The sequence below is a fragment of the Leuciscus leuciscus genome (assembly GCF_965113295.1).
Source record: "Leuciscus leuciscus genome assembly, chromosome: 19".
Lineage (NCBI taxonomy): Eukaryota > Metazoa > Chordata > Actinopteri > Cypriniformes > Leuciscidae > Leuciscus > Leuciscus leuciscus.
In genome coordinates, this window is record NC_138743.1 from 5,506,444 (window position 1) to 5,527,900 (window position 21,457).

Genomic DNA, 21,457 nt, shown 5'->3' on the forward strand with positions numbered 1-21,457 from the left:
TTCAAAAACCCTGGCGGGGAAAGAGTTAATTATTTTCTGCTTTAAAGTGGTTTATCTTTGGTGTTATAATTTTACTTTACAATCTGGTTGTTTTCAGTGAGAAGGAACAGTCTGGGAAGTGATGTCATGTTTGTTGGGAAGTCCCACCCCCTGTGTGATTTCATCCAGGAACTCTACCGTGCAGAATCTCATGAGGTACTGGTCTTCCTCTATATAACCCAAACATATCGTCCAGCTGAAAAGTGAATTTTTTTTTTATCAATTAATCATGATAATTATAAACGGCCAATAATTATAATAACAAGATTGAGATAAAATGAAAAATTGTGTTTCTGCTGTGTTCTCATTTAAATTCTCTGTCTGTAAATGTACAATGCTCTCTCTTCAAGGCCACTGAGATCCCTGCAGAATTTTGCCATGGAATCCAAGGTATATTAAATCTAGATGAAGACCCTATTCTACCAGATAAGTAAGGAGACAACACATTTATCTTTTGTTTCTTGATGACTTTATGTTTAGCCTAGGGGTGTGGGGGGGGTGTGTGTGGGGAGAAATCAATTCACATATGAATCACATATAAACATTTGGGAGCAAATCAGATGTGTAACAGTATATTAGATCCGTGCAGATCCTGTTGCCATCTGTTTCATTAATGTTAATTTTAAAAATAATAATTAATTTATAAAGTGAAGACTATAGTATTTTTTACATTTGATTGTATTTGATTTCTGTAGTATTTCCTAAGACATTTTTAAATAAAGCTAGGCTGCTGTACCTGAAAAACTTGGTTGATTTAATTTGTGTATATATATAATTTTTTTTTCTATAGTATTTGTCCTGTTGTTTTATTTTCATTTTATTAACCAGTTTTATTTTTGCAAAAGTTTTCATTTTTCTATCAAGGAATTTGATTGATGTACTAAGTAGATATTCTCTGTCTCAGGGCTGCCTTCCTTTTTTACAGAAGACTGCCAGTCGTGTGTGTAATGATTGCAGTCAGCTTAAAAAACACAACCAATTTCTAGGTTTACAATTAATTCAGTGAGATGTTGTTGTTTTTTTCGTTTTTTTTTCTCTTAGACCTATTAAACTGTCTACCGCAGTCAAATAAGAAAAGTAACACAAAACCGTAAACTACAATCAAATCCATACATTTATCGAATTGAAATTTGATTAAAAAACGAGAATAGATTTTATTTTTTATTATTGAATCGTGACCTCAAGAATCAATTTGAATCGAATCGTGAGGGACCAAAAGATTTCCACCCCTAGTTTTGTCATTACCTGGACAATGTCTGTTGAGGCACTTGAGACTAAAGCTTTACAAATCCTGTGAAACAACATCCCTTTTGTTTTCCTCAGACCAGTGGAGTCACCCATCCCAACACTGAGAGACATCCGCAGCAGCTGTGCTATCGGGTAAGAGTTTGCTTTATGCGTCAACCAATTATCCGCCAATGCGCATCAAATAACGTCTGATTCACAGATCTGATCAATATTGATTTATTGCTAGTCGTTTGCATCTTTCAACCCTTCCCTTTCAGTTGCTATTTTCATTTGGTTTATTAGTTTGTGCATCAGTCTGGTTCTTTTAAGCCCTATCAGCTTCTCAAGGACTCATATTTGTGCCCTTCCAGAGACACACATGACCATCTCAAAAATGTAGTGTAAGGCATTGAAACCTTGTCCTGCTGATATTTAGTGGTTCCTCTAGAGGTCAGACGCTGCATGAAACCCAGAGATGTTCAATACAAACTTGAGTTGACTGATGCAGTTTATCTGAATGGCTCTGCAATGAGATGTTTCCACTTAAAGTTTGTACTTAAATAGTGATTGTTTCTGGTTGGCAGAATCAAATTTCAGGATCCGCAGTATGATGATGGCTTTGTGTTCAAGGCTGTTATCCTACCAGGGGCAAAGTAAGTGCTGCACTATTCAATGAAAATGCATAAATATCAAGACCTATTAAATATTCGCATAAAAGCGAGTTTGAATACATTGAGTGGGCTTTTCAATAATGCAATGTTGTTTGAATATTTTATATGTATGTATTACAATTTCTCACTCCAGGATCCCTAGCAAGGTTCTGAAACCAGGTGACTTTGAACAGGGTAACCGTGGCCGATGGAGACCTCAACTGGGATTCAACCCAAACCGCCAACAAGCCCATCTGGACCAATCCGGTTTCAGAAAGCTCAAGTAAAGAAAATCCCATAGAATCCATCAGTTTATTTGGTTGAATTCTTGCATTTAATGTTTATAAGTGTTATGGTGTAAAAAGAAACCAAATTAGTGCAATAGTTTGTATAAAACGGGCTAATTAAACATCTGGTGAATTCAGGCTTGAATGAGGAGAGATGAATTATGCATGGTGTTTAGGGGAGATGTATGCAGATGAAAGCCCACCAAAGACTTAATTTCTTAATGAAAGCAGTTTGATTGGATGGTGCAGACAGGTGTTCTTGGACTTCAAATAGTTCTGTGAAGGGTTGTTTTTTTACACTTTAAACCCTCTAATTTTCAATGTTTCTTTGTCAGAATATTTGACATTTAAGGGATATTTAAATATTTTAGATCAGGAGTTATCAATCTTTTCCCACCAAAAGTCGTATTAATTATGCATTTATATACTATTTATATTTAAGTTTTGGTCATTTTGTTCATGCTTTTGTCATTTATATTAGTTTTTTTTTTCTCAAATAATTTATTTCAGTTTTAGTACTCATTAGCCAAGGCAGCATTTCTAATTTTAGTTTTTCATATGGAAAATTTATAAATTTTTTTCAACATTATTTCACTTAAAGGAATAGTTCACCCAAAAATGAAAATTATCCCATAATTTACTGCCCCTCAAGCCATCCTAGGTGTATATTACTGTCTTCTTTCAGCCAAACACTATCAGAGCTATATTCAATCCCTGCTCTTCCAAGCTTTATAATGGCATTGAATAGTGCCCAAGTTTTTAAAGCTCCAAAAAGCACATCCATTCATCATAAAAATAATCCATATGGCTCCAGTGGGTTTAATAAATGCCTTCTGAAGCAAAGCGATGTGTTTTTGTGAGAAAAATATCCATATTTAAAGCTTTATAAACTATGAACACTGGTTCCAGCAGCGGTCGTACACGTGTTAAACCCACTGGATTATGCCGGGGTCAGACTACACGGGCTAACCCGATTTTGGCATTATCCATTTGATGTGGGGAATCAATCGTTTTATCTCGTATAGCGTGTCATAGTTGAGGACAACCATTGTCGCATCTGTGATGCCTCACGACATGTAGACTAGCATTTATTAATTTTTTCGGTCTTCCACAACGGGTTTTGTCACATCTGTGACATTGACCAATTGGAGCACAGAATCCATAGGATTTGTGGAGCTATGGCAGTACTCCTGCCTCTATGATGTTTCCTTGAGGGACGACCACGACAGAGTGAAAAAGCAACCCGGTGAATAGACAAAAAAAAAAAAAATTCTACAGTCAAAAAAAAAAAAAAAAACTATTTTAGTTCTCTTTAGAGGATTCCATACTGTCCTCTTAATGCAATCTAGGAACATGAATAGGGATAATCAATTTTTGTGTGAACTTCCTTTAATGAAAAACAAATTTTAATACTTTGTTTTACTAAATGATAACAATAACCCAAACACCCCCTCTGCCAACTTGGGGACAACCAACCATGGACCAGAGATATAAAAAGAAATGCATTAATAAATACAACCAAATAAATGTAGAATTCTTTTTTGTATATTAAATTATTACATTTTGACAAGCTTGCAGAGTAACCTCCAGGGGCTAAAAACCCTGATCATCAACAAATAAAAACTTCCAGCTTATGTCAATTTTTCTCATCCCTCTCTCTCTCTCTTTCTCTCTCTTTCAGTCACCATGTGGGCATGAATCAAGGGGCGGGTCATTTTGGCCGTGGCCAGTCTTTCGAGGGTCAGCATAGTGGCGGTCAGTACAGCAATGCCCCGCCTCCCAGAAACTACAACCAAGGAAACTACCGTCCACCCCGAGACAATTACCCTCAAAACCAGTGTGAGTTTAAACTTTCCTAGAGTAAAATCAACTTAAGATAATTGAAAAATGATCACATGAAAACACTTTTTTTCCAAAAACTGATGTCTATAATTATTAGGGTTGAGTACCGAACTCTGTACTTTTAATGGCGCCGACCTAATTATGTCGGTACTACCAAGTATCGATTCACATTAAATCAATCAGTGCCAAATTTCGGTGCCTGACAACGCATCTGGGCGCGAGACTATTTAAATACGAATCCTGCATGTTCTGCGTGTCTCTGTGTGAATGAGTGGCGCAGACGCGCGGTTTCATTTACCACACACACACACACACACTAGCGCACACTAGCACACGTGATGCTCGCAGTGTTATTCAGCCTCTGCAGTCTCAATATATATGAGAACATTTTGTTTGACAAAAAAAGTTTAATTTAATATAATTAAGATCAATTAAATTAATGTTTTATGTCTTCATTTGATTACTAAAATTCACAGCACACAAATTCACAATTTTTGGAATAACAAAATCTTTCATTGAAATTTATCTTTATTATTACTAAAATGGTTGTTTTTATTAATATTCAAGCATCACAGACAATGGCAGACAGCGACCAAGGCAGCTCTAGCATAATGTCAATAACACTTCTACAAATGACTTTAGTTGTTGAGGTAAACATGCCTAAAGTACCGAAAAAAGGTACCGCTGGGATCCGGCACCGAATTTCAGGTACCGGTTTAAATGTGAACGTACCCAACCCTAATAATTATCCTATAAAATATTAGTTTACCAAATATTTGCTGGTGGTCCACTAATCTTGATCATTTTTTGGATCATCATGGCAGCATGAGCCTACAGTTCCCTCTTTTTGCACACGTTTTTGTTTTCCACACGCAATCAAGATAATTTATTAGTTTAACTTGATATGAAGCGCAGTTCCTTATCAGGGCTCTACATTATCGCTTGTCTGGGACAAGTGGATTTTCTGAAGCGGCAAGTGAAAGAGAATTTTATTTCCCCGACCAGTAGCCTGATTAAAACAAAAAAATTCTGATTGAATTTATTGTCCAAATTTAAGAATTTGAAATGAAAGATGAAGCATACATTTAATATGATTAGGGGAGAAAATGCCATTTTATAAAGTTTATTTTTATTTTTTATGCACCCAAGGTAAATATCACAAATATGCTGATAGAACACTGAGAATATTTCTTCTGAATAAATTATATTTACACCACAAAAAAAAAAAAAAATTCTGTACAAGCAATATTTTTACTCAGACAAGTGAATGACCGATTTACTTGTTTGAAGGACAAGCACATGACAAGGCTTAATGTCGAGCCTTGCTCATACTATTAGGCTTTTTCACACAGTCCACTTGTATTCCAGTGGTCCAGAGACGGGCCTTTGTGTCTGGGCAGCGTTTAATACAGTCGTTTGGTGACACCAAGGGACAGGAGTCGCTCTTGATGTGTACAGTGATCTGTGTTCGTGAGCAGCTCCTGCGCTGCTCTCCTCCGCCGTCACTTTGATGTGCCAATTTGCAAGCTGATGAATAATGGCATCTGTGGGCGAATGGAAGCCGCCCTGCTGCCACTTGATGCAAATAGATGTTTGGGGGGTTTTGCTGATCACTGCTGCTCTTCAGTGGCCTGTGCACTCCGGCCCTGATGCAAAACCCTCCAGTTAAACATGCAACACAGTAACCGTCCTCAACGCCATTCATGTTTCTATGAATAAAGCCAGGTTCACTGTACGATTTTGCACGACCAAGAGTGCCGTCTTCCTAAATACCATAATGATTGAAAATGGCACTGACATAATATTAACTACTTGTTTATTCAACTGATGTATGAAATCACTTACATTTTAGACGCAATATTGAATTTTTGTTCTATTTCAGCAGTGAAAATATTTCCAAACAAAGATCACAGCAACACTCGGCCATGTTTCATTCCTGAATGATTCAGCGTTTTGAACGAATCGGTTAAGTCGAAGATTCAATGACCCATTCATAAACAACTGCCTCATTCTTTAATGAATCAGCCGTTTGAATGAATGATTCAATGAAGTCTTTGATCACTAGATTGACATGTTCAACGACGGGCGATTAATGAGTTGGACAGAATTTAATCAGAGATTTGATTTGATTGTGTGTCAGAAGATTTGACGCACAGTCCTGTAGTCTGGCTTCTCTTACGACAACCGTCAAATCAAAAACCAATAGGAACCTGATGACGCAATTAGCGAGACAACTTTTTTTTTTTCTCAATTAATGCTACAGATTGTTTTTGTTTGCTAGCCACTGTTTCGCTCATGTAAAGCAGCTCAGTCACTGAATGTCACGGATTTATGTAAAACTCCAGACGAGTCTTCTTGCCTCCAAAATGGACCAAAAAAAGAATCACCATAAAGTATAGCTTTGTCTGATATTTAAGCTGTAATATCCTTTTATCCACAGATCTCTATTGCAGTCACACATAAATGTGTCATTAGCCACGTTTCCGTTACCCTTCAAATTGCACAAATTGAAGTTGCGAATTGGAAATACGCCCAATGGAGACGTGTCAATTTCGCAAAAGTTTTTCCGCTCGCATGAGGTGGTTTTTCAGGCAATTCGAAAAAGGAATATTTTGCAAAACTGCAATGGAAACAGTTTTTGCGCATTTACAGTCACATGACTTAGAAGGCACGGTGTGTTTGGAACAGAATACAATACAGAGTTCTTTATTAAATTCATAAAAGACAAAAGAATTACAGAAATACTGGATTCTAAACCTCATAGAGGTGCCACAATCAAGACCTCGGAGCAGAAATGAGTGAGAAACACCCAAAAACACCTAAAATGTGCCGCTCACAGTACAAGGGTCTTTTCTTGCCATTAATGCTTGGATAACACGCGCATATATATATATATATATATACATACCTACCAACGTCCGTTGCCATGATTTTTGGAATTACTTGTCGCGAGAGGAAAAAATGACGTTTTAGTCGCATAACATCGGTTAATGGAAACGCCGTCATTTCGCAATAGTTTTTCATCGATATTTAGAAAAAATCTGAAAAGTTGAGCAAATCTGTAATGGAAACGCGCCTAATGATACTTTTTTTTTTTTTTTTTTTTTTTTCTCAGGTTTTTCTGAGATTAATGACTTGAATTGTTACTTACAAAAAATATAAAACTTCAATATGTAATCCACGAGTCATGTATCCAGTTTTTATGGTCCTTGGAGCTAAAACAGCCACAGTCTCTCTTCACTATTCATCGAATAGAGCAGCATGCGCATTTCCCCAAACATCTCCTTTTGTGTTCCATCTAAAAATGACACTTTTCTGCAATTTTATGTTTTATCAGTCAGGTAGTTGCATCGATAACCTCGTGACATTTTTTTCCCATGCTGCTATACTGGAGCTTTGTTTCTCTAGTGGAGTGTGTCTGTGTGCCAGAGACCAAATCCTCGTTAACTTTTCCCAGCTCGCTGTCCTTCTCCCTCTCCCTCCTGCGGTGTCGGCTCAATGCGAAGTTCCCGAGACGCGCTGAAGGCTTTTGTTAACCCTAATCAAAACAGCTGGTGCTAAAGGACCAACTAGTGTATTACAGTCCTGCGGTCTTCATTCTATGGATATTGATAAGCTGTATTGTAGAGGTTCATTACGGGCTCATTACAGAGATCAGGGTCCATCTGTGTGTGTACGTCTGCGCTCTGGGACGATGTAATCCCTGTGTTAAGTTAATGAGAACACTGTTTACTGTTGTTTTTAATGCGTAATCCTATTTGGGCTTTGTGTCAACTGGCTTTAACTTCCCAACGTTCAGTGTGTGTGGACTGCAGTTGGTGTTTATTGAGAGCAGGATGAATTGGCTGTAATTTTGTCTTTCGTTTGACTGGTTGTGAGATGAGCTGGGATGAATTAGTGCTTGATAATGGAGGTGTAAGTGGGTGGTCCAGCCTCTTTCTCTCTCTCTCTGGTCATTAGATCTCTCACTGCATTTTTGGAGGTGTTTATTGGCTGCCAAATTAAATGTCTAGTACATCTGACAGCATCTGTTGCATGCTGTTAATCACCACAGTAAATTTGGTCTCGTCCTGCTTTTTTATAGTACGGCATATACAATAGACGTCATCAATGAGGGAAGACACTGCAGCTGAAATATGCAGAAGTATAGCCACAAGACAAAACATTATGGTAATATAAGACTAATGTCATTAAAAATGCTCTGTATTTTCAACTTTGCATCTCCATTACGACCAATTTAAGCACTTATACCGTGTTCTTTAGCTAGTGAAATCCCATTAGCTTTATGGGAATCCCATAACACAATCTTTGACAGTGGCATACACATGATTTGAATCACTTTAAATCTCGATTAGATTATGTAATGATGATTGTTATGAGCTTGATGCTTTGTATACTTTTAACCAATGCTTTTTTCTAAAGCGACTTACAATGCTTACAATGTTCAATGCAGCTTGTGTCAGTGAAAAGCTATATGGGATTTACATAAAGCGAAATGGGATTTCACTGACAGTGACTGCAATGACAGAAGAAAAATGTCAAATGCTGACAGAGAACTTAACAATTTGAGTGGGGACCGTTTCATTCTTACCTTTTATAAAGTAGTTTTAAAAATCCATTCTGTATAAACTTTGAAAATTAGTAGTCGGAAGCGCAATGTTTTTATGTAAACTGGTCACGTGCTGCGTTCATCCAATCAATGACACAGCAAATATGCAAATAAGAGCGTTTAGGAATATACGGTGTGAAACTCCGGGCTATGAATACCCAGTTTTATTGTAGATTATGAAGCAGTGTGAGTCCATTTACCTGGAGTTTTAGATGACCATTTCATGTGTGAAAAGCCCTATAATTAATGCTGGTGTTGTTTTTAATTGATGTGCGACCTGTGCATATGATAACATCTATTAAAATTATTTATTTTTTTGCTTTAGGTGTCCGTGACCCTTTAAAGCCATCTGTGCACTTGCCCCATAGTCGTTCTTTGCAAGTGCATTACATTATTTTCTATGGTAAATGTCTTTGCGTCGACACCTAGGTCATTCTTTTTAAAGCATTAAAATCCTGTTTGCTTCCAAAGAAGGGAATTTATTTTTTTCTTCTCATCTTTACTCCACCTTCAAGCCTACATTTGTAAATGACAGCTTTTTCTTTTGGGCTGAAGTTCTTGTCTTTGTCCCTCTCTCTCTCACACACACACACACACACACACACACACACACACACACACACACACACACACACACACACACACACACACACACACACTCATCTCTGCTCCTGCCCCTATAAAACAAACAGCTCGGAGCCCCGCAGCTGGTGATCGCCTTGGCAACGGTGGATCAGGAAAGAAGCTGCTTGCTACTTTTTTTAAAGTCTGTCTTTGTGAAGGACCTGCAGCGCTGGAACTAGAGCACTTGAGCTCGCCGCAGCGCCGGCTGATGAATGCTTATTTCATTTAGCACGGGAAGAAATGCAAATGTGGCACTTTTGACGTCCCCCACCCCCCCCAACACTAAATCTTGTTCATATTACTGAACAACACAATTCACTTCATCTCTGAAACCATTTTCCTTGAAGTTAGAAGCTGATACAAATTAGGTTAATGCATTTTATTTTATTGATTATATTTGTTCACTGTAGCTTGGTTTGTGGTGGTAATTGTTTTGTTTTTTATGTCAGTGGAATTGGATCAGTTTGATTTTAATAAAAACATCCCACTCAAAAGTGCTTTATACAGCATTTGAGATATTATCTTGTTTTAACAGTTGTGGCACCTCCTCAGAAAATCATTGTAGTTTTAAATTCAAGGTTCCACATTAAAGCAAATAAATTCATTGTATTTTAAACTAGAGCTGCCCGATTCTGGACAAATTGAGAATCACGATTTTTATTTATTTTTTAAACAGAGATCATGATATTCTGAACAGACAAATAAACCATCTTTATTGTGGTTATGACAAATAAGAGGTTATGACAAAATGTTAATTGCTGTAGTCCATTTAAAATGTTTAATGAATCAGTTTTTTTTTTTTTAATCAGTTTGATCGAATGATTCCCTTTTTTTTCTTTTTTTTTTCACTAATGGTGTAATCGATACGATCTTTATTTGAAGCACCAAGTTACTTTCAAAAGGTGATTTGGTCTATTTTGATCGCTACCACCAACATCATGTTAATATCCGAACTATAAGCTGTTATCCCATGCTTCTGTGATCAATTGAATATTTAGATGTTCCTAAGGTGTTTTGAGTGATGCTAAGTGGTGGCTAGGGCGTTACTAAGGTATTTCAGTGGTTGCTAGGGTGTTACTAAGTTGTTTCAGTGGTTGCTAGGGTGTTACTAAGGTGTTTCAGTGGTTGTTGGTGAATGCTCATTTCATTTAGCACAGTTTTATAGTGGTTGCTAAGGTGTTTTAGTTATGCATTTGCTGAGGTATTCTATTGGTTGCTTGCTGTGGTGTTATAGGTGGTTGCCAGGGTGTTTCTAAAACTTTACAATAAGGTTCCGTTTGTTAATATTTAACGGGTCCACGGACTCCACGCAAACATGAACTATGAACAGTTGTGGTGTTCACGTTATGTTAACTGAGATGAATTTTAAAAAACGTAACAAATGTTTTGCTCATTGTGAATGCATTAACCAACATTGGGAGCTTCATTGTAATGTATTACTGTGTTTTTTAGCATTGCCATGTGGTTTCTAGGGTGTTATCAAGGTGTGTCAGTGGTTGTTAGTGCTGCTATGTGGTAGCTATGGTATTTTAGTGGTTGCTAGGGTGCTACTAAGGTGTGTCAGTGGTTGTTAGTGCTGCTATGTGGTAGCTATGGTATTTTAGTGGTTGCTAGGGTGCTACTAAGGTGTTTCAGTGGTTGTTAGTTCTGCTATGTGGTAGCTATGGTATTTTAGTGGTTGCTAAGGTGTTTCAGTGGTTGTTATTGCTGGTATGTGATAGCTATGGCATTTTAGTGGTTGCTAGGGCATTACTAAGTTATCACATACCAGCAATAACAACCACTGAAACACCTTAGCAACCACTAAAATACCATAGCTACCACATAGCAGAACTAACAACCACTGAAACACCTTAGTAGCACCCTAGCAACCACTAAAATGCCATAGCTATCACATACCAGCAATAACAACCACTGAAACGCCTTAGTAACACCCTAGCAACCACTATAAAACTGTGCTAAATGAAATAAGCATTCACCAACAACCACTGAAACAACTTAGTAATGCCCTAGCAACCACTAAAATGCCATAGCTGTTTCAGTGGTTGTTGGTGAATGCTTATTTCATTTAGCACAGTTTTATAGTGGTTGCTAGGGTGTTGCTAAAGTGTTTTTGTTATGCATTTGCTGAGGTATTCTATTGGTTGCTTGCTGTGGTGTTCTAGGTGGTTGCCAGGGTGTTTCTAAAACTTTACAATAAGGTTCCATTTGTTAATATGTAATGGCTCCACGCAAACATGAACTACCAATGAACAGTTGTTTTGTTCACGTTATGGTAATTGAGATGAATAAAAACTGTAACAAATGTTTTGCTCATTAAAGCATTAACATTAACTAATGAGACATTGTTGTGAAGTATTACTGTGTTTTCAGTGGGGTTTTGTCATTGCCATGTGGTTGCTAAGGTATTCTAGTGGTTGCTAGGGTGTTATCAAGGTGTTTCAGTGGTTGTTAGTGCTGCTATATGGTAGCTATGATATATTAGTGGTTGCTAGGGCATTACTAAGGTGTTTCAGTGGTTGTTAGTGAATGCTTATTTAATTTAGCACAGTTTTATAGTGGTTGCTAAGGTGTTGCTAAGGAGTTTATTCATTTGCTAAGTTATTCTATTGTTTGCTTGGTATGTGTTCTAGGTGGTTGCAAGGGTGTTTCTAAAACTTTACAATAAGGTTCCATTTGTTAAATATTATATATTTTATATTGTTAATTGTAAACGTATATATTTAATGGATCCACGCAAACATGAAGTTATATTGTTAACGTTATGTTAACTAAGATGAATAAATACTGTAACATTGCTTTAACGTTAACTGGGACCTTAAGTATCACTGTTTTTTAGCATTGCAATGCAGTTGCTAAGGTATTCTATTGGTTGTTAGGGTGTTTCTAAGGTGCTATGCAGTTGCTAAGGTATTCTATTAATTGCTGTGGTGTTCTATAGGTCGTGTCCCATATATCTGGGATGATTTGACGCAGATGTGCCTGAACTAGTGTTCTGCTTTAGTAAACGCCACTAATAAAACTCTAATCGCCTGTTTTCATCTTCACAGATTCCTGGCAGACTCCGGCCAGCTCCACACCGTATACCAGGTAAGATGTTTTCTATACACTCACGGCCACATATATTTAGTCCCGAAGGTCATTGCAAGGTGCTCCCACAATGCACCTGTGACAGTCTGTATTATACGTCTCCTTAATGCATTCAAGAATCCAGAGCAATGAAAATAGACTCGAGTTACCTTTTCCCTCCCGCTGTTCGCCGTCTTCCAGTGTAGGATACGAGTTATTGATGTTCTTCCTGGGGGGGCCGGCCTGGAATTAGTTTCTCTGCACGCTAAACAAATGTCCTGGTAAAGAGGTTTGCAGGGCTTAATGAGGCAGCACTAATGCGGGTGCAGTTCACGGTCTCTTGTGCGCAGGGGCCGCACAGAGCCGCCATTGATTCTGGCTCCAGACCACTTCAGGGACTAATCAGCTTCTTTTGGTTCAACTTTTTGGGCCCGGCAGCCCATTGTGGCCCTGTGTCACCTTAGGTCAGTAGTTATTAGAGCAGAGTTTCTTTAACCGTTCAGGACGGAGCCGAATGAAACGCACAAGGAACCTGGAGGAGGGATTATGGATTCCTCAGGAAGATTGTGACCTGCGTCAGTAATGAGGGATGCCTGTCAGTCCCGATGGTTTCTTTAGAGACCGATAGATGTTTGGGAGGAGTGGGTAGGTGAGCGCTGGTTACGGACATGTCATTCGTAGCGTTCGGGAGACTTTAGTTTTGATGAGCAAAGTGGAAATGAAAGAATGAACTTTAAAATGCTGCTTGAACGCCTGTTTGTTCTGCCTTGGGTTTGAGCTTTTTGCTGTTTCAAATGATCTAATGAAAGATTAGGTTTTTCTGATGTCCAGGAAAACACAGGAAATATGAGTGGATGTCAAAAATGTGATTCATCCAAATCTCAAGAAAATTGTGGGAATATCTATAGTTCTATAATAATAATAAAATAAATAAATAAATAATTATAATAAAATGTTGATTACATAAGACAACATGTTATAACAACAAACTTGTGACAACGGGAATATCTAGTCTCTTCTGTTCACCAAAGCTGCATTAAATTGATCAAAAATACAATAAAAACTAATTTTGTGAAATATAATTGCAATTTAAAATAACACATTAAACTGTAATATATTCCTGTCATCAAAGCTGTATTTTCAGCATCATTACTCCAGTCTTCAGTGTCACATGATCCTTCAGAAATCATTCTAATATGCTGATTTGAAACATTTCTGATTATCAGTTCAGTTAGTAACAGTTCTGCTACATTTTTGTGGAAACGATGATTGCATTTTATTTTTCAGCATTCTTTGATGAATGGAAATATCAAAAGAACAGCATTTATTTTAATTTTTTTGTTCCATATCTGTCACTTTTAATCAAGTTCATGCATTCTTGCTGAATAAAAGTATTTATTAATTTCCTTCACACACACATCTTATTGACCCCAAACTTTTGAACAGTATTATTTATAAGCTACTTTACCTTTATAATACCTGTATTATTTTTGTTACTGCTCTATCAGGTTGTATTTTTTTTCTGAAGCTTCCCGAAGACTCTTTACTTGAGTTTAAAGTGCCCCATGTTTGCTCTCCACAGGTTCCAGCAGGGAGCTCAGGGCTGGGATCAGTCGTACCAGCAGAACCAGCAGAGCCAGCAGAGAGGACGAGGAGGCTGGAGACCCGCTCACGGCCAGCAGGACCACCGCGGAGGAGGAGGAGGAGGAGGACGCTACAACTGGAGCTGAACGCTGCTGCTTTTCTATTCCAACATAACATTGTCTTTTTTGGGCTGTTGATTTGTAAAGTTTTTTTTTTCTTGTTTTACTGACAAAATGTTCTTATGTACTGATTTTTAAGAATATGCCTGTAAAACTTGTGAAATACACACAAGAGACAAGACTGCTGAGTTTGATTTATTTGTTGTGTGTGTGTGTGTTAGGTAGGGATGCACCGATCCACATTTTTTCACTTCCGATCCGATCCCGATACCTGAATTTGGATATCGGCCGATACCGATACTATTCCGATACCAGAGCTGTGTTTGCTTTAATATTATTATTATCATTATTGTTTATTTTATATGATGCTGAAATAAACTCCTCTCAACAGGCAAGTATGATATGTAGGCCTACATATTTATGCATGTATGGTAAGTATAAGGTCAGAAAAGGAAGTCAGAAAAACAGTAAATCCTGTTAACAGGAAAAATCCCATTCTGAAAACAAATATGCAACTGTAGGTCATGTCAATATTTATTACATTCCCAAAATGTCAAATATTGAGTCTTGAAATATAAGAAAAGTGCAAGTGTAAACATCTTACACACACTATCTAAAGGGTGATCCTCGCTCCGATGCTGTAACTCTCTCGATGAATGCTCGATCAACATCAGCCATGTGCAAACAGACAAGCGGATTTCGCCTCAGACGCGCGTCAATTTCGCTTCAAACTTTTGCTTTTTACGAGCGTCAATTTCGCTCTGGGCGCGCGAATGGATTCAAAATATTCAAGCGTCCAACTAGACGCGGCAGACGCGAATTTGACGCGCTATTCGCGTTTGGTGTGAACGCACAGTAACGTGGTGCTTTTTTAAATGTTTGATTGCATTCGTTGTGTTGTACGACGCGAGGGAGCTTCAACGAGCTCTGAATTACGGCTTTGCAAACATTGCATTTTGCTGTCTTGCTCTGCGGTGTTTCCAGTGTGAAGTATTTCCACACAGCGGCCGCAAACTGCGGAATGGATTTCCTGAGCGGTGGCGTGTCTCATAACTCTGTGTCTCATTGAGCCGCGCCTCCGTTCAGGAAATCCATTCCGCAGTTTGCAGCCAGCTAGCAGACTAGCCGGCGGGAATCACTTTTGGAGTCATTTCAGCAGACAACGTTAAAGCGCAGACATGACTCAAGGATATCGGATATCTCCGCAGGTTGGATCGGGAAAATCCGATACGTGAATTACGCTGGTATCGGTCCCGATACCGATACTGGATCGGATCGGCCCCATCCCTAGTGTTAGGCATTCATTAGGTTCTCAATTCTAATGGTTTATTTTAATGTTGCTCTATTTGTAAACTCCTAATTCATAGCTGAGGTGAGCCCAAATTTATTTTGATGTATTTTAATCTTTAAATTGATATTCATAGCTTATCTCTTGGCAATTATAGATGCAAATGGACATTTTGAGAGTGTTTAAATTGAATTAATTAAAAGATTAAACATTAATAAAACAGAGTCGAATGGAATATATGACAATGATGAGTAAATTTGCTCATATTTTAATAGAAGCTGTGCTTTCAGTTTTAATTTTTGACCAATTAGATCATTTATTTTGAATCATGAAAAGATTTTCAAGATTTGATTGAGCAACGCAAAAACCCAAATGTCGATATACACGTTTTAATAAAAACACTTAATATTAATTTGGGTAATAATAGTCTCCTAAATGTTTAACAAAAAAATAAATGCATATCATGAACGGTGAAAACAAAATCCTGCTGTATATTGAGATATTATGTTGACGTCGAAAGATTGATAGCAAACAATAACATGAATTCGGGCTGATGTGCTAAAAATAATTTCTATTTTCAATCTAAATCGCATCAGTTAAGATCTTTAACAAGTGTATATTTCCGCAAGTCTGGTCGTTGAGATTTCATAAACGCAATGCGAATAATTGTCGCTTGGTTTGCTCAAACTATTTGAGGAACAAAAAAGGTTTCTTTCATATTTGCAGCACTCATATTTATTGTTTTCCTTTTTAAACTTACAAAAGACTTCAAGAAAGCATTCTTTGTCCAGTGTTAGATATTTACACAAAACATCTCTTCATCTACAGCTTGTATTTTACAAAGCAACAAAAATGATGTCGGATTAAACTAGCCTTCATCTCACACACACACACACACACGCACGCACTCTCATCCGCGTGAAGCTTTTCATTCAATAATGATTTAAAGTTACAATCCATACAATTCACATGAGGGTCCTGCATCAGTTTAAAAAATGCGTTTTAAAAAAGGTCTTTGTGTAAATGCACGTATTGATCCGTTTCCCGGGTGATGAAGGTGATTGACGTGTGAAGTGTCACCATGTTCTGCCGTACAGCAGGTTGGAGCTCACCATGCTGTTCGTGTACTCGATGAGCGCAGCGTCAGTCATGAGAGGAGGACTGGGAGACATCTCCTCCAGATCCTCCGCTGATCCCAAAGCTAAAGTCTCGCTGCCCATCACGTTCTGGACCGGTGTCGGTGTGTTGGAGCCGTTCTGACACGGTTTACCGTCCTTCACGAGCACTGGCACGGCCACGCGCCTCGGGGACTGTTGCGCGCACAGGTTTGCGGTGTCCGGCTGCTGGGTCGCTTTATCCTTCGCCTGGCGCTTCATTTTATACCTGTGATTCTGGAACCAGATCTTGACCTGGGTCGGGGTCAGGTGAATCATGCTGGCCAAATGTTCCCTCTCCGGTGCCGACAGATACTTCTGCTGCTTAAAGCGCCGCTCGAGCTCGTACACCTGCGCTTGAGAGAAGAGCACGCGCCGTTTCCTGCGCGGCGCCGCGTGTAAAGTCACCATAGATTTACTTGCGTCCATGCCCGGTAACGTGCCCATGTTCATGCCCGCTGAGGGACCCATAAACCTGGAGACTTGAGAGAACAAGCACAGTAATATTAGTATTAATGATAATAATAAACTTTATTTATATAGCACTTTTCAGGCATAAATGCAGTTCAAAGTGCTTTACATAAAAATTATATAGGCAAATATAAACAGCAACATCACATTCGATAAAAAATATGCATCAAATATAAGAGATCAAATAAATGAAATGCAACATACAGGATCAAATATTAAAACATATGAAGGAAAAACATGAACGTAAAAATAATCTGCTACCACACATCTAGGAAATGCTAAAATATATAGGAGACGATTTATTATAAACACAATTCAGAGTAACTAATTTAATGCCAGTTAAGTTTCTTTAAAAAAAATACTAAGTGTAGCCTACTATATAGCACATCTGAAGTGTTTGACGCATTATACAGTTCAACTCATAGAAGCCTATTATTTAGTATGAAACAAAAAAATATTTTAATTATTTGGTAGAAATATATAATTTTCTATAGCATATATAGGCCTGTAGCATTTTAAAAATTATTTGCTGTTTTACGGAAGATGTAAGTACAAAACATCCACTTATTTAGGCCTATTATATACATGAAATCGAATACAACAAAGAATTGAGCAAATAAAGAGATTTAAAAGTGCAAACCGAAAAGAGAAAATAATTAAAGGAAATTCTATATCTCTATACACTGAAAAAAAAAAGAAGCTTACGATTTACTTATTTTCACTCATAAAATGGCAAAATTGAAATAAAAAGGAACGGCTAGAATTAAGGGTGAAATTTTGAAGTAGAAAGACTGAAATAATATTTTCTTGTAAAACGTAGGCTACATTAAAACGTAATATTTTTAACTTCGAAAAATAATATTTACAGTCTATCTATCCATCTATCTATCTATCTATCTATCTATCTATCTATCTATCTATCTATCTATCTATTATCTATAGGCCCATTTATTTATTTAGGTTTCTGATGTGTGAGCAATCAATGCATTATATATGTTATATAATCTAAAGAATGAAATGCATGATGCAAGCCACATTTCATAAGCCTCATTAATATGACATGTTGACAGTATGTAAACAACACTGTAAAAAAAAAATCCTGGTTTATCACCTTTTTTTTTTTTTGTTAAATCAACTTAAATAATTTATGTGGTTAAGATATTTAGAGTTTCTATTGATTAAACCAATATCCTTAATTCATTTCAATGAACGCAACATTTTAAGGCGGCAGGTTACTTTTTTAAGTTAATCCAACAATATTTTTTTTACAGCGAAATGATGGATTTTTTTTCTCTCTATATGCTATTCTAAATGGCAATATATATATTTAAATGAACGTGACAGCTTTTTTGTTTGATAAGGCATACAGAATGAATGATTCTTTTCATCTGACTCACTTGTCGGGTATCTGGGCTCCGGGTTCGAGCCGTACCAGGCCGTGGCGGTCGCGCCGGTCCTCATGCTCTCCTGGTAGGACGGCAGGTCCCCCATGGCCCCGATAGTCCCGTTGCAGTATCCTCCCATGGCGCTGTGCGAGAACTGCGAGTGCGGCATGTGGTAGGTGTTGTGGCCCATGCTGTGCTGCTGAAGATTCGCCTGAGACACCTGAGTCTGTCTGTACAGAGGAGACGCCAGGCTCACGCTGCTCTCCATGGCTGCAAACTTCCTGAAGGTCTCCTCGATCGGGCTCAAAATATCGCTCACTGAGAAAGGCGTTGAATGTTTGGGGCTCAAGGACATGGTTCAGCCCGCGAGCGAGTTTGCTGAAGCTGCCACAGGCCCGTGGATGATGTGCGAACCGCCAGATGCCAAGTGTCCTCCGTGCGTAACCGCGCTCTCTGAGCTCCGACTGTGCGCGCTGGAGAGAGGCGAGTCCTGGACGCTCTTATTTCTGCCTTATTCCCGTCAGACTGCTGCTGTACGACAAACACGAGGGGCGGAGCAACGAGCCAAACGAGCCATTGACATCCTAGTAATTGAAGAAAATACTCACGGAGCAAAAGATACACAAAGAATGCCATCAGAACGCAAATTTGTATCATTTTGAGCTTCCAAGTGCGTGGCGTCAGCTTTTTTTTTTTCTTTTTTTTTTTTTACATAAATCTATCCAAGCTTTCGCATTATGATAAGTGGCGCTCACAACCTGAATTCTCCTCTAAGATTTCTCTTTAGACAAACTTGAGAGCTCACTTTAACATGTGATGCGTCAGTTTAGGCTACAATTTCATTTTCACAGTTTATGCTAAAAAATCTGAAGGATGTGATAGGTCTGTTCATTCTGCGCCAAACCATCAATATGAACTATAATTCAGTGTGTTCTTATTAAATCGAAGCCAAAGCTAATTGGCTATTAGCTCTATTTAAATGACAAAGTCTAAATTATTTATTTTTTAATCTTTAGAAAAGTTTGAAACCGTTTTTACAAGCTCTCCAAACTATAGTGGTTTAGTAAATGATTGCTTGCGCGTATTTGCTTTACTTACAAGATGAAATCATTTATATTTCAAATTCGTGTGGTATTTTTCAGTATGCAAATGGAGAACCTCTTAACCCTGTGGAATATGAAGTCAGAGGGCATGGCCAACAAGCACAAAACACAGCAGTGTGTTTCCAGAGCCACAGTCCGCACAGAGCAACCTTAAATAAGAGCGAATGAGGGAAAACTTTATACATTTGTGAATATTCGCATTTCCTGCATTTATTGCCTTGGAGTCAAAGGAGTCAAAGGCAGAAGTTCGAAATGAAAGCGCACAAAATATACCAGGTAATCAATCGATATGTGCTAGTTTGTAGTTTTATAATAACATAAGAAAATGTTCTGTGAACTCACAAAAACAAAGCAGGTCAGAAATGTGTTTAATCGAATTCCTTCTTGATCATTTAAATTCAGTCTGTTTTTATATGAAAAGGTCTTAACTTTGGCACGTTCTTGTGATTCAAATTAGTCCATATGGAAGAGTATTAAGCATTAACAATTAAACCCTAGAAACGTTTTTTTTTTCGTACACTGACGAATATTCCCGCTTTTTCTCTGGCCGTGTAACCTATTAAACACGCACGGTAAAGAACTGAGAGATTCAGATTTATTTTTGAATTTAGTCGGCCTCTAAAAAAGCAAAAGCAAAACAAATCATGTTTAAAAAGCCACTGAAAGTACAAGTCTTGGAAGAGTTGCATTATTTCCAAATACGCCATGAAACATGTGGAAAGGGTCAGAGGAGCGCGTGCACGGCGCGCAGTGATGTAGATCAATCTTATGCGTTATCAACATTTGAAACGCAGGACAGGACTAAAGGGACTTCATTTTAGATTAGTTTAATGTGAAAAAGCAAACTGGAATTGTGCAGATTTAGCAGACTTTCCAAAACAACAAAGAACGGATTTTAAATCATTGCGTAAAATACAATCTGAACAAACTGACATTCATTTATTGCCTATATTATTTTTGTTTATGTTATTGATGATTATGCTTTTGTTAGCTTTAGTATCTGTGTTTTAAAATATGTAATTGGATGTATTTTGTATTAAAGGTTTATTTGTCATGAAATCATCAAAAGTGGTGATAAGGATATCAGTGGCTCCACATCGGAAAGCGCGCTACAGCGAGAGTTTCTTTGTTGAATCTGCTTGATTTGGTCCTCAAAGGCTGTGTGTGAATCTCCAGGTGTGCATGTGGCTCTGTGGCGCGCTCGAGGACGCATTCCAGCCTGTGATGAGGTGAAAGGTCCAACGCAAGTGACAGAGCACTTAAACAGCCTTTCTTCTGCTGTCTCCCGCAATTAATGTTATTGAAGGACTGAAATGATGCTAATAGTTAGGCAGAAAGCCTGTGGCTGTGTGGAAATACATGTATCTAATCAGTTTGCCATTGCATTTGAATGGAATCGCGTTTATAAAAATGTGTAAGTTAAAAAGAGCATCTGAAGAATTCCCTGCAGTGATCTGAGATGAGGTCTGAATGAAAGATAATACAATTATTAGCCTTTGCCTAACTGTTTTAATATCTCTTCATATTTCTTTATGAGCTCCACGTACAGACTTCATAAAGACTCGAACTGAATTGTATAGGCCTGTAGTTTCATGCTTATTTCATTTGTCATGTCTTATTAATTATAAAAAGACAAAATATTGTTTATTTCTAAACCTTTTTTTCCCCCCTTTTTTTTTTTTTGCATGACAAAAATGTTTTCAAACAAAACTCTAACGAATTAGAAATGGGAAACATTAAATCAAACTTATAGTTTCTATTATTTGTTTCTGAAATGATCTGGAATCAAAATATGTCAATAGACAATAGAGGACTTTTATCTATTTAATTTCAGCTTGCGATTCTTCTTCTTCTTCCTCCTCCTCTTCTTCTTCTTCTTCTTCTTCTTATTAATTTATTCTTTATCCTTTATCGCTAAATGGAACATCGTTTTTATTTTGCCACAAAACTCAAAATGTAGCTATTATTTACTTGTGCATGTTATTACGTTTTTTCTTTCCTTGTAA

General features: G+C 37.7%; 2 protein-coding genes across 2 annotated transcripts in view; one reads left to right on the top strand and one right to left on the bottom strand.

The window, feature by feature from the left end:
* Positions 1-14,231, top strand: part of xrn2 (5'-3' exoribonuclease 2) — a 34,905-nt gene extending 20,674 nt beyond the window's left edge. The window contains exons 23-30 of the mRNA XM_082148049.1: positions 98-195; positions 390-469; positions 1,363-1,419; positions 1,851-1,919; positions 2,071-2,199; positions 3,885-4,042; positions 12,329-12,368; positions 13,930-14,231. Coding sequence (XP_082004175.1) covers positions 98-195; positions 390-469; positions 1,363-1,419; positions 1,851-1,919; positions 2,071-2,199; positions 3,885-4,042; positions 12,329-12,368; positions 13,930-14,077 — 779 coding nt within the window. The 3' untranslated portion in view covers positions 14,078-14,231. The remainder of the gene's footprint in view (positions 1-97; positions 196-389; positions 470-1,362; positions 1,420-1,850; positions 1,920-2,070; positions 2,200-3,884; positions 4,043-12,328; positions 12,369-13,929) is intronic.
* A 1,116-nt stretch (positions 14,232-15,347) lies between these two features.
* nkx2.4b (NK2 homeobox 4b) lies at positions 15,348-18,912 on the bottom strand. The gene is made up of 2 exons (XM_082148100.1): positions 18,361-18,912; positions 15,348-16,974 (listed from the first exon to the last, which is right to left on the bottom strand). Exons 1-2 carry the CDS (start codon positions 18,701-18,703, stop codon positions 16,415-16,417), a joined length of 903 nt encoding a protein of 300 aa, XP_082004226.1. The 5' UTR covers positions 18,704-18,912; the 3' UTR covers positions 15,348-16,414.
* Positions 18,913-21,457: the final 2,545 nt, after the last annotated feature.

What these genes read in the sequence shown, in the direction of transcription:
- nkx2.4b (XM_082148100.1), bottom strand. Translation starts at nt 18,703, where the DNA reads ATGTCCTTGAGCCCCAAACATTCAACGCCTTTCTCAGTGAGCGATATT. An exon ending in GGAGCCCAGATACCCGACAA is followed by an intron (nt 16,975 to 18,360) that starts GTGAGTCAGATG and finishes TGTTCTCTCAAG; the next exon opens with TCTCCAGGTTTATGGGTCCC.